Source organism: Ictalurus punctatus, chromosome 2 (genome assembly GCF_001660625.3).
Source record: "Ictalurus punctatus breed USDA103 chromosome 2, Coco_2.0, whole genome shotgun sequence".
NCBI lineage: Eukaryota > Metazoa > Chordata > Actinopteri > Siluriformes > Ictaluridae > Ictalurus > Ictalurus punctatus.
The window spans coordinates 29,558,781-29,571,901 of NC_030417.2; the positions used below are offsets into that span (position 1 = coordinate 29,558,781).

Below are 13,121 nucleotides of genomic sequence, written 5' to 3' on the forward strand. Positions count from 1 at the left end.
TAAAAGAGCCTCAGTCGACTCGGCGTGGTTAAACAAAAGAGGCGGGTGAGAGCTGCGGGGTTGTGTAAAAAGAAAGATTAATATAAAAAGTTTATCATTAACATGTGGTCTTCATTGGAGTCAAATATTTGTCTTTTTTTTTTTTTTTTTTAAGTTTAAACCTCTTCAAATTGACATGTTGGGACTATTTTCACATGGTTTCCTACACTGCCATTCCACAACCTGTTGACAGTGGTGCCAGTTGGATTTAGCATTAAAGAGGGCGATGCAGCAGCGCTTTAGTCTTTTACTTATGTCCAGCTCTCTCGTCTCCTCATCTATACACTCTGCACAAATACATAAGAATCGACTTTCATAATAATACTGCTGTAACATTGCACCGTACAACTGCATCCAAAGTTTGCACCAAGTTCTCCACTAATTGACAATGAACATGGCTAGAAAATGGTGACTCGGTAAAGGAGGTCTTGTTCTTTTGCTTTTAGGAGCCAATGTGGAAACAGGACTCTTAGTTTGTTTTAATGGTTTACTCAGCGGGTGTAAAACAAACTTCAAGCCTAAGGAACGTTGTTAATATCAGGAGAACAGGAGCTGTAGATGAACCGTGATTTTCGTTACCGTTGTGAAATGTACGGCAGTCACGTATTTTTAACATGAACCTCACGACTATATCCTATAATAGAGAGTTACACTAGAAACAGGTATAAAAAGACCATTGGACTTTCTAGTGAGTCTAGTGATTGGAAAACAATGAAGATTTGGCAGTGGCTTGGAGGTAAGTGATGTTATCTTCATGACCTAAGATCATTACAACACCCCAATCCATAATCCACACATTCACTGCTACTGACAGCAGGTCAGACTGAGAGATTCATCGTTAAGTAGCCTAATCCACGATTAGCAGCACTTTTTCAAATGTTCTTAAACCTCTAAAATGACAGACAGTACAACAAATAAATGACAGGCTCACAATCAGTGAAAGACACTCAACCATTAAAAATGTGGACAGTACTGCAATTAAATAAATCAGAACACAATAAATAATATATTATATATATATATAAAAATCAGTGAATATCATCATCTTTACCATGAATGTGTTATGAAGCCAAGAAAATATTTATGAGCAATCATTTTATCATTAACCCCTTAAAGAGCAACGCCATTGAGAGTGTCACATTTTACCACATCCCTGTGTTTAAATACCATCTGCATCAATGAATAATAGTGTTTTTATTGCCTTGTAAGGTTCATTCTTCAGTTATGCAATAATACAATGGAAATAGTACAACACAGACGCATCTAACCAGCAACAGCGGATCAACAGTGCAAATGTCAGAGGTGTTTCAAGCAATTTGTAATGACTGTTCATGCCAACTAAAGGGGGTTGACCACCCAAGGACTTCTCCGCTACGGGTTTGATACAGCACCTGAAATATGGCGCCTCGTTCAATACACAGTATACAGCAACATGGATGCAAAAAGGAAAGGCCCTGCAAGAACCCTGATGCGATCTGTAGCTGCAATTTTTTTTTTTTTTTTTAAAGATGACAAAATTCACAAACGACCGTGCCAAAAGCGCAAACTCTGACTAAACAAATAATAAAAATTCATTGCCTCGAATGACCAGCTGTTCTCGGTTGTCAAGGAAGTACTGAGCCGTGTTAAACAGAGCGCAGTCATTTTCAAATTTAGATGGACAATTCAGCCCTCCGGTTTGCTGCATAAAAAAAAATTACTTCTTTTTTTTCAGTTTTATACAGAGTCCATATGTGAAGAAAATGTATGTTTGAATGCTTTTGTGGTCGCTCACAAAGATACGTGCATTCTCTCACATTTTCTTTTTTGTGTTTTTTCTCTTGCAAAATTTTTGCGTCCTCCTGTCCGTGAGTTCATACAAACAGTACTCCGCGTTTAAATTCTCGCTGGCAGCAGGGCAGTGGTTCAGACCACTCAAATGATGCTGTGCAAATACAAGAGCACGCATCACGCAGAACGCGAAAGGTTTTATGAGAGGGAACAAAATTTTCTCGGGAGAACGCAAAAAAAAAAAAAAAAAAAAAATTGCGAGAGAATGCAAGTTTCTTTGCAAGAAAGCGCTAAAAAAAAATTCTGAATGAACACAAAGTTTCTTGGGGGAACGGAAAAGCATTGAAATATACATTTTCTTCCCATCTCGTATTGATTCAATCACCATGGGGCTCTGTAGTTTTCACTCCAATGTGTCATATATGTTATCACTATTTTAACTAATGCTTTAAAAAAAATTTAAAAGCATAGAAAACAAATGATTATGCAACGGTAAAATAGAAAAACCCATCCGATAATCAGCGCTCAGTCTAAACTGCTTTGTTTTAGCTTCAGTTTCGGTCAACATTATTCACTTTGGTGCAGTATTCAGCAGTATACCAAATGGCCGAGAGACATAGAGCCAGAGTTTTACAGTCCTAGCAAGTATCTTGACGTGACCTGACAAACATGTCGACAGCGCACACATGACAGTCTAGATCAAAGCATGCGTTCAGAAGGTCCACAGGAGCCTCCAGAGAATGTGCTTATTGGAAAATTCCAACACATGATCACTCTATTTTGAGTTCCTAGCTTTTACAAGTGCAGTGAACACAAGTCAGTTTCAACAGCTACCATTTGGAGAATAATTCTATCCAGAGAACTGCAGTGTGTCTCAGCAAAATACATGCCCCCGTTGCATCGATTTTCTCCGTTAATGTCTCACATATGTATGTATAAGCAAGTGCAATAATACAGTGTACCACCGGAAACTACTTATTGTTCCTCGATACATGCAGCCCCCTTCCCACAGACAGGCCCGCATGCACGGCCATCATTCACAGGGTCCTGCTGTTTCCATGGTTACGTCTTCATAACACTTCACTGCACATGTGCATTTGGTGCTGCAGTACCACAACCGACGAGGATCAGCACTGGCAAATCATTACTGATTTAGTTCAAGTAATTGTGGAATGGACATGTTTACACATTTAGATAGATGGATGATACGTGAGGTAAAGCTTTACTGGCACACAGACAGCTTTAACGGGAACATCAACCTGGAAAACACCCGAGATATATATCGCCCGCATGACAAGCGAAATTCCCACCTCCACCATAGACAAATCGGTTTGCAGACAGGAAAGCCCCAGCTAAAAACAAAACTCTGCCTGCAAACCCTGTCCAAAACATTCAGTAGCGTCATTTCCCATCCAAAGCAAATATTTGGTACTTCAGCACATCATTCTCAGTGAAGTGCCAGCTAAGCTGCATCGCAACTGAAGCTAATTAAAACGTGATTTTCACAACCTTGTACCTGACTAAACTCTTGTGATGCAGCCAGTAACATGACCTGGGTGTCAAAATAAATAAATAACACCGCACTACGTGTCGTCTTGTTTTTTCCCCCCACTCAGTCTTGTAGTTACTCTAAATTATTAGCTTTGCAAAGCAAACCAAGCAACGTGGAGTTAAAGCAGTTACATGTAGGGATGCATAGATCTGATACCGAGTATCAGGACTGATGTTGGCCTGAAATGCTGGGTCCTTATGAAGTCAGTTTTGACAAATTTCAGATCCAACCCATTGCTGTGAACATGTGAGATATGTGGAACAAACTGCCCTTTAAAACACTCCCGTCGCACCTCTGATGTTCCGCATAGCTTCACGTATCACAGAGTCAATGGATAGTCGGAGTATTGTTTTGGAAATGAAGAGAGTGGAATCAGTGCATCCCTAGTAGTTTTCCATATCCAGTGAGGCTTGCATGTGAACTCCAGTGTTGTTATGTAACCTCCTGAGTAGTGTAGTGCTGCAGTGAGGAATTAGAATTTGCCCCAAGAGCTTGCAAACACGCTCAGGATGTACTTAGTCTGGCCTTTCGCATCAAATCAGATGTTAATCTGTGTTAAACCTGAGGTCTGTTTTGGCAGACAGGTCATGAAGGGGAAATGACACAGCGTCCAAAACCACCTTGATGTTACTACAGCACACAATTAGTGCAGCAATATATTACATTTTATATACTAATTGCCTGTGCGATTTTAATCGTGAGAAGATAGCTCTCGCTTTCTCTTGCATGTCACTTGTACAAAAACAAGCCTTGACAGGTGAGTTCAGGGAGTCTTGAAATACCGGGGATTTTGCTACGTCACCTGCGCTGCGGTTCTCGCAGTAGTAGTGGGAATAATGGGCATGGTGTTTTTCTTTTAATTGTTATTATTATTATTATTATTATTATTATTATTATTCATTTGTTTCATGACTGGGCCGTACCTGTGCAGTTGCCGTACCGCTTGCCCGCCACGCTGTCCAGCAGCGCGAGCGCCAGGTTCTCCGGTGTGTCGGCAGGAAGGGGGGTCCAGCCGGTGTCCAGGCTCGCCTCGGAGCTCTGCTCGTCACTGGACAGAGACGGGCTCCGGATATCAGTAGCGGCGGCCGACGGCCAACACGGTGCCTCCTCGGTCTCGGGGCTGAAGACGTCGCCGCGCGCCGGGCCGCCCTCGGGCGAGCTCTCGCGGAAGAAGGGTACGACGCGCGAGAGGCTGGCGCGCCGCCGAGCCGCGCTCGTGCCCGCCGTCGCCTTCTCTCCTCCGAAACCACCGGCCCGAGTCAGCGCGTTCGTCTGCTTCTTAAGGAACTTCTCTAGAGGCTTCATTCCAGCCGGCATTTTGATGAAGGTAGCACGTATAAGAGCCTTGCGTCGATCCTGACTGATAACGAATACAGCAATACGGGCAGTGAGAATAAAAGCGCGCGCGCTTACATTGTAGCTCAGTTACCGTGAAACAAGCAAAACAAAACAAAAAAACGTAAATGCTGCTCACACTCCCTGTTGCAATTGGGTCATGAAAACGCAGCCATCAGTGAATCTTGCTTGACAGATTAGTAAAGTCTCAGACCGTGCACTATGACTGAAAGAGATCCGCGCGCGAGTCAGGAGCACGGAGTCGGAATGGTGCTGAGGGCCGGTTGCTCCCTCCCTGTCTTGTCCTCTGCAGTCGTGCAGGTCGTGTCGGAGAGGCGGGCAATTCTCACTCACTGCATATAAACCCAACACATGCCATGCTCAAGCTTTTTTCAAGTTTTTTTTAAAAAAAAAATACTAATAATAATAATAATCAAACGTATTCTCCGTGAATTGCAGATGAAGCGCGTGCGAGATAGCACGGCGCCGTTTTCCTGTCGGGATGCAGAAGGGTGACACAAACGCTCGTGCTGTGTCTGCGGGTGAACGGGCTACACCGCCTTAATCAAGCAGGGCTCCGATGCACGCGAACAGATTCGACAAAGCTCCTGTACACGTCTCGCGCATAGCTTTTTCTCCTCTCAGTCCACCCCGATGTGAAGACGGCGTACTAAAACACGGCGCTTTCACTCGTGCCTACACGCAGTATACACACCCAACGGAGGTGTGTGTTCGTGTGTTGTAAAGGCGACAGCACATCCCGTTTCATTCCTCCTCCTCTGCGGTTGTACGGAGGAGCTTCTGTTTGCTTGGACTCTCCCCCAACCGTCAAACTGTGAACACGTGATTGACCACGTGACCGCGAGCGCGCGGAACAGGTAAAAGACAGCGTTTAAAGGCCCTACTTTCCTAATTAGCTTATTGCAATTAACCTTATAGTAAAGAAGCGTTGTGTAGTCGCTGAATTTACCACTACAAAAACAAAATGAACAATGTTGGTCTTCTCAGTTGCGATAGTCCTGAATGTCTTTTTTTCTCCTAAGGGCCAGTTTGAATTGTGCTGAATTTAGGGCTGCAACTAACGATTATTTTCATAATCGATTAGTTGGCCGATTATTTATTTATTTATTTATTTTCGATTAATCGATTAAACGGATGGGGCGGGGCAAACCTTCAGTACCATTTTTTTCATTTATTTAAAATTACGTCCACAAACTGAGTGTTACAAATATAAACTTCAGACTAAAACTTTACACACAGACACACATCAGAATATATATTCTTTCTATAACTGTAGTTTAATTCAGTGCCATTAAAAAATGCATAAATACTTATATTATATATATATATATATATATATATATATATATATATATATATATATATATATATATATATATATATATATATATATATATATATATATATATATATATATATATATATATATATGTATATGTATATGTATGTATGTATGCTTTTTGAATACTGCATTCCAGATATTGTCCCCCCCTTTGCTGCTGTTATAATAACCTCCAGTCTTTTGGAAAGGCTTTCCACTAGATTCTGAAGCATGGCTGGATTGGATGGAGGGTTAGGGTTAGGGTAAGCCTGATGTTGGGTGAGGAGGTCTGGTGTGCAGTTGGAGTTCCAGTTCGTCCCAAAAGTGTTCAGTGGGGTTGAGGTCAGGGGTTTGAGTGCAGACCACTCGAGTTCTTCCACTCCAACCATGGCAATCAACATCTTCGTGGACTTTGCTTTGTGCACAGGGGCATTGTAATGCTGGAACAGGTTTGGGCTCGACCCTTTAGTTCCAGTGAAGGGAAACTGTAATGCTACAGTATACAATGACATCCTATACAATAGTGTTCTTCCAGCTTCGCAGGAACAGTTTGATGCATATGGGTGTGATGGTCAGGTGTCCACAAACATTTGGCCATATAGTGTATTTTTACCTATTTATAAATTGTACATCTTATTCATATGTAGTCATGCTGAAAAGTCCAGACTACATTTTCTGTAAAATCTCACAATGTTATAAATGGAAGAATGTTAACAACAAAATTAATCTAATGCCAAGCTGTTGACTACATTTAAGTTCTTAATGAGTCTGCCATGTAATAGTAGACAGTTAAATGTGAGGACATTAAAGCTCAATTTAAAGCATTTTAAAACAGATGCAATAAGCAGAGCTCCTGCACAGTGGCAGTGCCGTGATCTGCTGATACATAGCAGTTACCTACATATACACAAACCAAAATTACATGAATTTTGAATGAAGAAATATGTGTGAAATACACCCACACACCATGTAACTTGTTTGACTTGCAATTTGTGTTAAAAAAAACACTCCATCCAACATTCTAAGAAGCTTTCTAACAGTATCACTGTGATACGTGGTTTACATTGCCAGGGCGATACCGCTTTCAATCAGTATGTGATCTGACACACCTACAAAGTTTTGATCGGGTAGACAATAGGGAAATTTGTAGCTTTTAGTTATAATCAAAACTTAGTTAGGGGTATATATTTCTGAACACTACTATTGCTAAATGCTTAGCAAATGACAGTCTTTTTAGGTATCACAAAGAGTTTAAAATTTTAAAACTGTGTTGTTCAGGACTTTAAATTCTCAACAACACCCAGATATGCAAACAGATAGAGTTAGACAAAGTTCAGAACCAAAGTAACCAGAGGAAACCCCCAAAGCATGGTGAGAACATGCGGTATTCAGACCTCCAGCCCATGGAGGTGACATTCAAACATTCTAACCACTAAGTCACCATGTCCCAACATGTAACTAAACAATATTACATAAAAATTTAAATATGTACTGTATTACATTACATTACAATGTATTTCAATGATTGGGTGGATGTAGGCTTGTCCTCCTATTCAATTGAGTATTATTATTAAATGAATATTATTTGCATTTAAATAATATTTTAACATGTAAGAAAATTAGTTTTCCATAGACAGATAAATGATGACAATAATAAATGTTTAATTTTAAGATCAAGTATAGGCACAAGTACCTATTCAAGATGAAAGCCAGGTTTTTAAATCTTTTTTTTTAGCCTGACAATAAGAGACTTTTACTGATATTTTCATTGCTGATTTGTGCACATAGTTCAAACTTCACACATTATAATTGACAATATCATGGAGATGTTGAATATGTTGCAGCTGTCGTCTTGTTACATATGTGCACATGACTCCTTTTCTGTTTAATTAGAAGATTTTTTTGTTAATTATTGAGAGACAATGTAATGTGATGTGGAATAAGTTCCATGATACACGAACACATTCATTGCACACAGATATGCTTGTGTAATAAGATCTATAGGCAGGAGAACTTTCTGTGAAACCTGTCATTATTCGCAGCTGGCCCAGCTGGAGGATTCCAAAAATGGATTAATAATGATGTAGTTACGTCACTGGATCTAACGCCTGTTGCACGGTCAAACAGTCAGCTGCCTAATAACTGTGAGCAGCTAGGAAGTGTAACCTGATAATTGGTGTTTGGTTTCTACCTCAACTCCTGTCATCATTGAAGGCTTCTTTGGAAACTGATAGGTTTCACTTTTCCAGAGTAAAACCCCTAATTAAATCTTATAGACACTGTGTGTGATGGCCATGTTATATTGATTTAAATACTCAGAAACTGCTGAAGTATTTGGGTCAGTAAGAGTAACAGTCGTATTTATGACTGTCTGGGTCAAGCGTAGATCATCAGTTTTCATTTAAATGGAGTTATGTAATAACTGAATGGAAAAAGATCACACCCAAAACTTCTAGTTAACTTATTTCTCCTTTTCTTTTCTCATTCCTCGGTTTTTGCCCATAACACCTCCCTGTCACCGCCTTACTTTTATGCCTGTGTCTGTTTAGTGGGATTCGAGCCTGGCTGTCTAACATGAACCTGAATCCACCCAGTTCTCCCAGTTTGCATTTCCTCAATCAGTACCTACACCACTGTCACCTGAAGATGTATTCTTAACTTGTTAATACCTATTTAGGAAAAAAGGTTGCAGTTTCTTAAATCAGGTTATATCACAGAGCTATTTAATTAATTTATTGATAATTTATTAATTTAATTTCAAATCCGATTTGTCAAAGGTGTTGTTTCATTTTCTGTTATGGCGTGACTGCCAGATGTAACACAACATTAATTGTAACTTTAAGCAGATTAAACAGTATGACTTGTTCTCTCATAAGTAACATTTGTAATTATTGGCAAATTGCTGAGGAACAAAACACTTTGGGACATGCTGTTATAGAGAAATCAGCTTTGAAGTTGATAACGCATCTCACCACCCTGTTGTTGCTTTCCATTCCAGCAGCATGACTTCTCTCTTACAGGGGATTAGAATTCATTGAGCATCCTCACAGCTATCACAGAGTCACTTGGAACTCAGCTCAACTATGAGCAAAGATGTGCAAGATAACTGCAGGCCAACAATTACTGTAAGCAAGCAGTTATGTATAACTGTATGACTGTATGTATAACTCTGTATAGCTGTAATAATGCAATAATAGAAATGTATTTGTGTTCAAATCTTTGTTGTACACAGGGAGAAAACTCTTCTGAGTGCTTAATGGCTTTTGTGTGGCATTTGTCATACTGACAATCTGACTAAAAAATCTGACCAAACAAAATAAACGTCACTTGCTTGATGTATGTATTCGATTTAAGACAGGAAGTATGCAAATTCCTGTCAGAGCTTTTTTAACCCTCCTATTATGTTATGGGTCAATTTGACCCATTTCCACATTTAAGATGTCTGAAATACTGGTTAATATCTTTTTTGTCTTTGAAATGTTTTGACTTTCCTTATTTAGGGTCATGCAAATATTTCTTCTTATGAACGGGTGTGTGAGTGTGTATGTGATTGTGCCCTGCGATGGACTAGAACCCTGTCCAGGGTGTACCCCGCCTTGTGCCCGATGCTCCCTGGGATAGGCTCCAGGTTCCCCGTGACCCTGAAAAGGAGTAAGCAGTATAAGATGAATGTATAGATGGATTTTTTCTTATGGCCTGTTTCAGACAAGCCATAATAAAGGTTGACTGTTTTAAGCTGTTCTTTGCTGTTTTGTGTGTATTTAAACTGTGGAAGTCATTTTGACTCATTACATAATGGATGTAACTTTTTTTACCCAACATAATAGGAGGGTTAATGACGCATTCAAATCTACTGTACTTTATGAAGTAAGCTGTAGAAATGCCAGATGTACATAGGTAACTGTGTTTCTTTACTGCACTTAACTGTCATTTAGGATGTACTCATTATACAGTGCTAAAGATGTATATTTTAAGTATCATTTTTTGTGTACTTTTTCAACAATGTTTGTCCATGGGCTTTTGCCCTGATGCTGCAAGTTTACTGTAAGAAAACCAGTAGTTAATGATATTCTTGAGATGAATTTGGAATTAACACTGTCTTTCTAACTGATTGCCCAAACATTGGGTTAAATATTTAGACCTCCTTTTCTGAGAATTCCCCTCCATCACCATGGAAATCATGCTGACACCATGACGTAGGAAGGTGTTGCACAGCACCCCTAGTCTGCAGACGACCGCTGGTTACTGTGCTAAAATAAGCCTGTGCTGTGGTTTCATTTTCAACACACCCGTCCACACATATACGCTCTCTCACTCTTGCTTTTGCACATGATTCACTTCTCTTTTCTAATAGTTTGTTCCATTCTGTTAGCCGTATCATAGACTAACACTAATTCATTCTTTAAGATGGCACTTATATCACTTTTCTACCAAACCCAACTAACCAAAAACGCTTGCTGTCAGTCACAGAGTATGTACAGTTGTTCACTCAGAGAATTCTCTCTCATATGTCCTGTGTCAAATGCCTTTAGGTCATATTCTTTGGCGCTTAAAATACAATAACAAGATTGTGAGAAGTTGTGATTGTAGTGTTACAGTTCCAAGTAATAGCAGCAATATTATTTTTCTCAGTGTGCCATTCCAGCCATCAGAAGAGCGCTATATGGCATTCAGCAAGTAATCATCAATTACTTAATTATATAATATATTTGTGAAATAATAGCACTTTCAAAATGCTTACACAATAAGATTAAAAACACCTACAATTTCTAAAATTTTAATATACCAGAGGAAAATTATAAAACTAACAAATACACCAGCTCAATGCAATAGCCAAAGTATTGCTCTGGTAAATAAGCTTGTTTATATACTGTAGGTTTTAATATACTGTATTGTTTTATCACTATAAGAAAAAGTACCATAAGTACTATAAGAATAAGTGCTGCTTATTCCATTTGTTCATCGTTAAATTGCTATACGTGTTCCTGTGTATACTGTATAAGTGTCAACTCTACTGTAGCATCTTACAACTGGCCTTTACTTTTGAATCCTACAGATGGACCCTTCAGAGTTCTCACTATGTAGCCTTAAGAGGGAGTAGGACAAAGTCATGGACACTTCAAAATGGACCACACTCTATGACTGTGTTCTAGTCTTATTATTTCTAGTCTATAGTAAAGCTTTCTTGTCTTGGTAAATCTTTGCCGTAAGTCTGCTCTTTTGCAGAATGAAATTCTACTAACGCTCAGTTTCAAAATTGCTTGTCACATCCTTTGTAATCTAAGAAATGTGGAGCGTTCTACTGTACTATTTCTCTGACATTGTATATTCATACTGCATATTTCTGATGTTCTAGTGGGTTGTCTTCAATCAGATAACTGCTCTTTGGTCAGTTAGAAATACCCATTACACCATCCACACTCAGGCTTATCTCACTCTGGAAACTACACTTGACATTTTACAGAAAGGGCATTTGATTTATCACACTGTAGGTGTTATTGTAGGTACTTAAGCTGAACAGTGCTTTTGGGGTTTTATATGAAACTCGGGTATCCTGACGTCAAACAACTAGACCAGAGAGTCTGAAAACATCTTCCTCCCACTTTTGATGGTTTTCATTGGGAGAATTTATTGGGTTGGTCTTAATGATCTCCCACTGCCCATGAGTAATGACTGTGAGTAATTAATTCCATTTCAGAGGTGGTGGTCATGTAGATCTCAATCTAAAGGAAAACAAGTCAGTAGCGCCTTACACCTCACTGAGCTGTTGTCTTGGCTGTTGCGTAACGTTATCTCAGCCGGTACTGAACGTGACTCTTGCTGATGTGTATGTGTGGCAAATAAGACCTCCCCACTCCACCCACACACACACCGAGATGACGCACAACCTTACCATGGCCCTGGAGTGACAAGCTGGAGTATGCATCTGTAGTGAAAACACACACACACACACACACATATCCCCTGCTGTCACAATGCTATGCTTTTTACGCCATGCCAGTCACCAAAACATGCTCACAGTCATTGTATCAACAATACAGCTAGGCATATATAAAAGGGTGGAACTAACAAAACAAATTGGATTTGGTAAGAACCCCTGTTTAGAAAAACTGGGTTGAAAGTGATTTCTTAATTCAGAGTGATTATAACAGTGCACATTTTAGAACGCACATACTAAGCCATGTTTATTGCTTATTACCATATTCCGGTGTTATGATTTATATCCAGGCCCACCAGTATTTTGTGAAATCAAGCATGATATTCTGGGGAGCTTGGAATTTATCAAAATGACTGCAGATTTGGGCCAAGACGCATCATGTAATGTCATTACAACACACGTTCAGTCAAACCCCTCTTTGATTCACGTATGTTTAACAGCTAAAAGGTTCCATTTACTAACAAACATCACTGTGAAAGACAATTCAAGTAGTTTTCCACAAAAAAAAGCACAAAAACAAATTTTGTTAAAAAGCAGCAGCAAAATCAAGCATTTTTTAGCTGCAACAATTACAACTCTGCAAATTGACCACCATTTGGACAAAACCACCATTAACACACATTTTGGTCATGCATAAGAAAGAGACAGAGAAAGAAGGAAAGAAATGTGAATTGAATAGACATTTTTACACAGAAAGATTCATTTTCACACAAATGTCTGAATCATTTTTGTGAACCCTGTGCCATTTACTTTTTAAGGAAGCTTTTTTTTTTTTTACTTCTGCATAATTCATTGTGGAAAATCGATACTTAAAGATGACTAAAACATAGCTAGTTTGTCTGAAAATAGATAGTTTACGCAAGTCAAATTTTCTTACTTATCAATGGTAATTGTGGGTTTTAGGTTTTAGGTCAAGAATGATAAATAATGAAAGACAGATCAGGTTTAAAGTGATCAATCTTTACTCTGTTTTAGCAAATCATCTATGAACTGATTAACTCAAATGACTTAGAAATTATTTTTTAATTCACTTGCATTTTTACCAAATCTGACTCATTGCTGTTACTTTTATCCCACATTGGTGTACAGCTTTCAACATTACTACACTGAACAGATGTCCCCATTTATTTACATTTATTTTTATT

The 13,121-nt window shown here is 39.1% G+C and overlaps 1 protein-coding gene across 1 annotated transcript in view; it reads right to left on the reverse strand.

Moving 5' to 3' along the window:
• The window catches only part of rapgefl1 (Rap guanine nucleotide exchange factor (GEF)-like 1), a 51,477-nt gene extending 45,978 nt beyond the window's left edge, over positions 1-5,499 (reverse strand). Inside the window, exons 1-2 of the mRNA XM_017491787.3 lie at positions 4,836-5,499; positions 4,285-4,721 (exon numbers count right to left, since the gene is read on the reverse strand). Coding sequence (XP_017347276.2) covers positions 4,285-4,721; positions 4,836-4,858 — 460 coding nt within the window. The 5' untranslated portion in view covers positions 4,859-5,499. The remainder of the gene's footprint in view (positions 1-4,284; positions 4,722-4,835) is intronic.
• Positions 5,500-13,121: the final 7,622 nt, after the last annotated feature.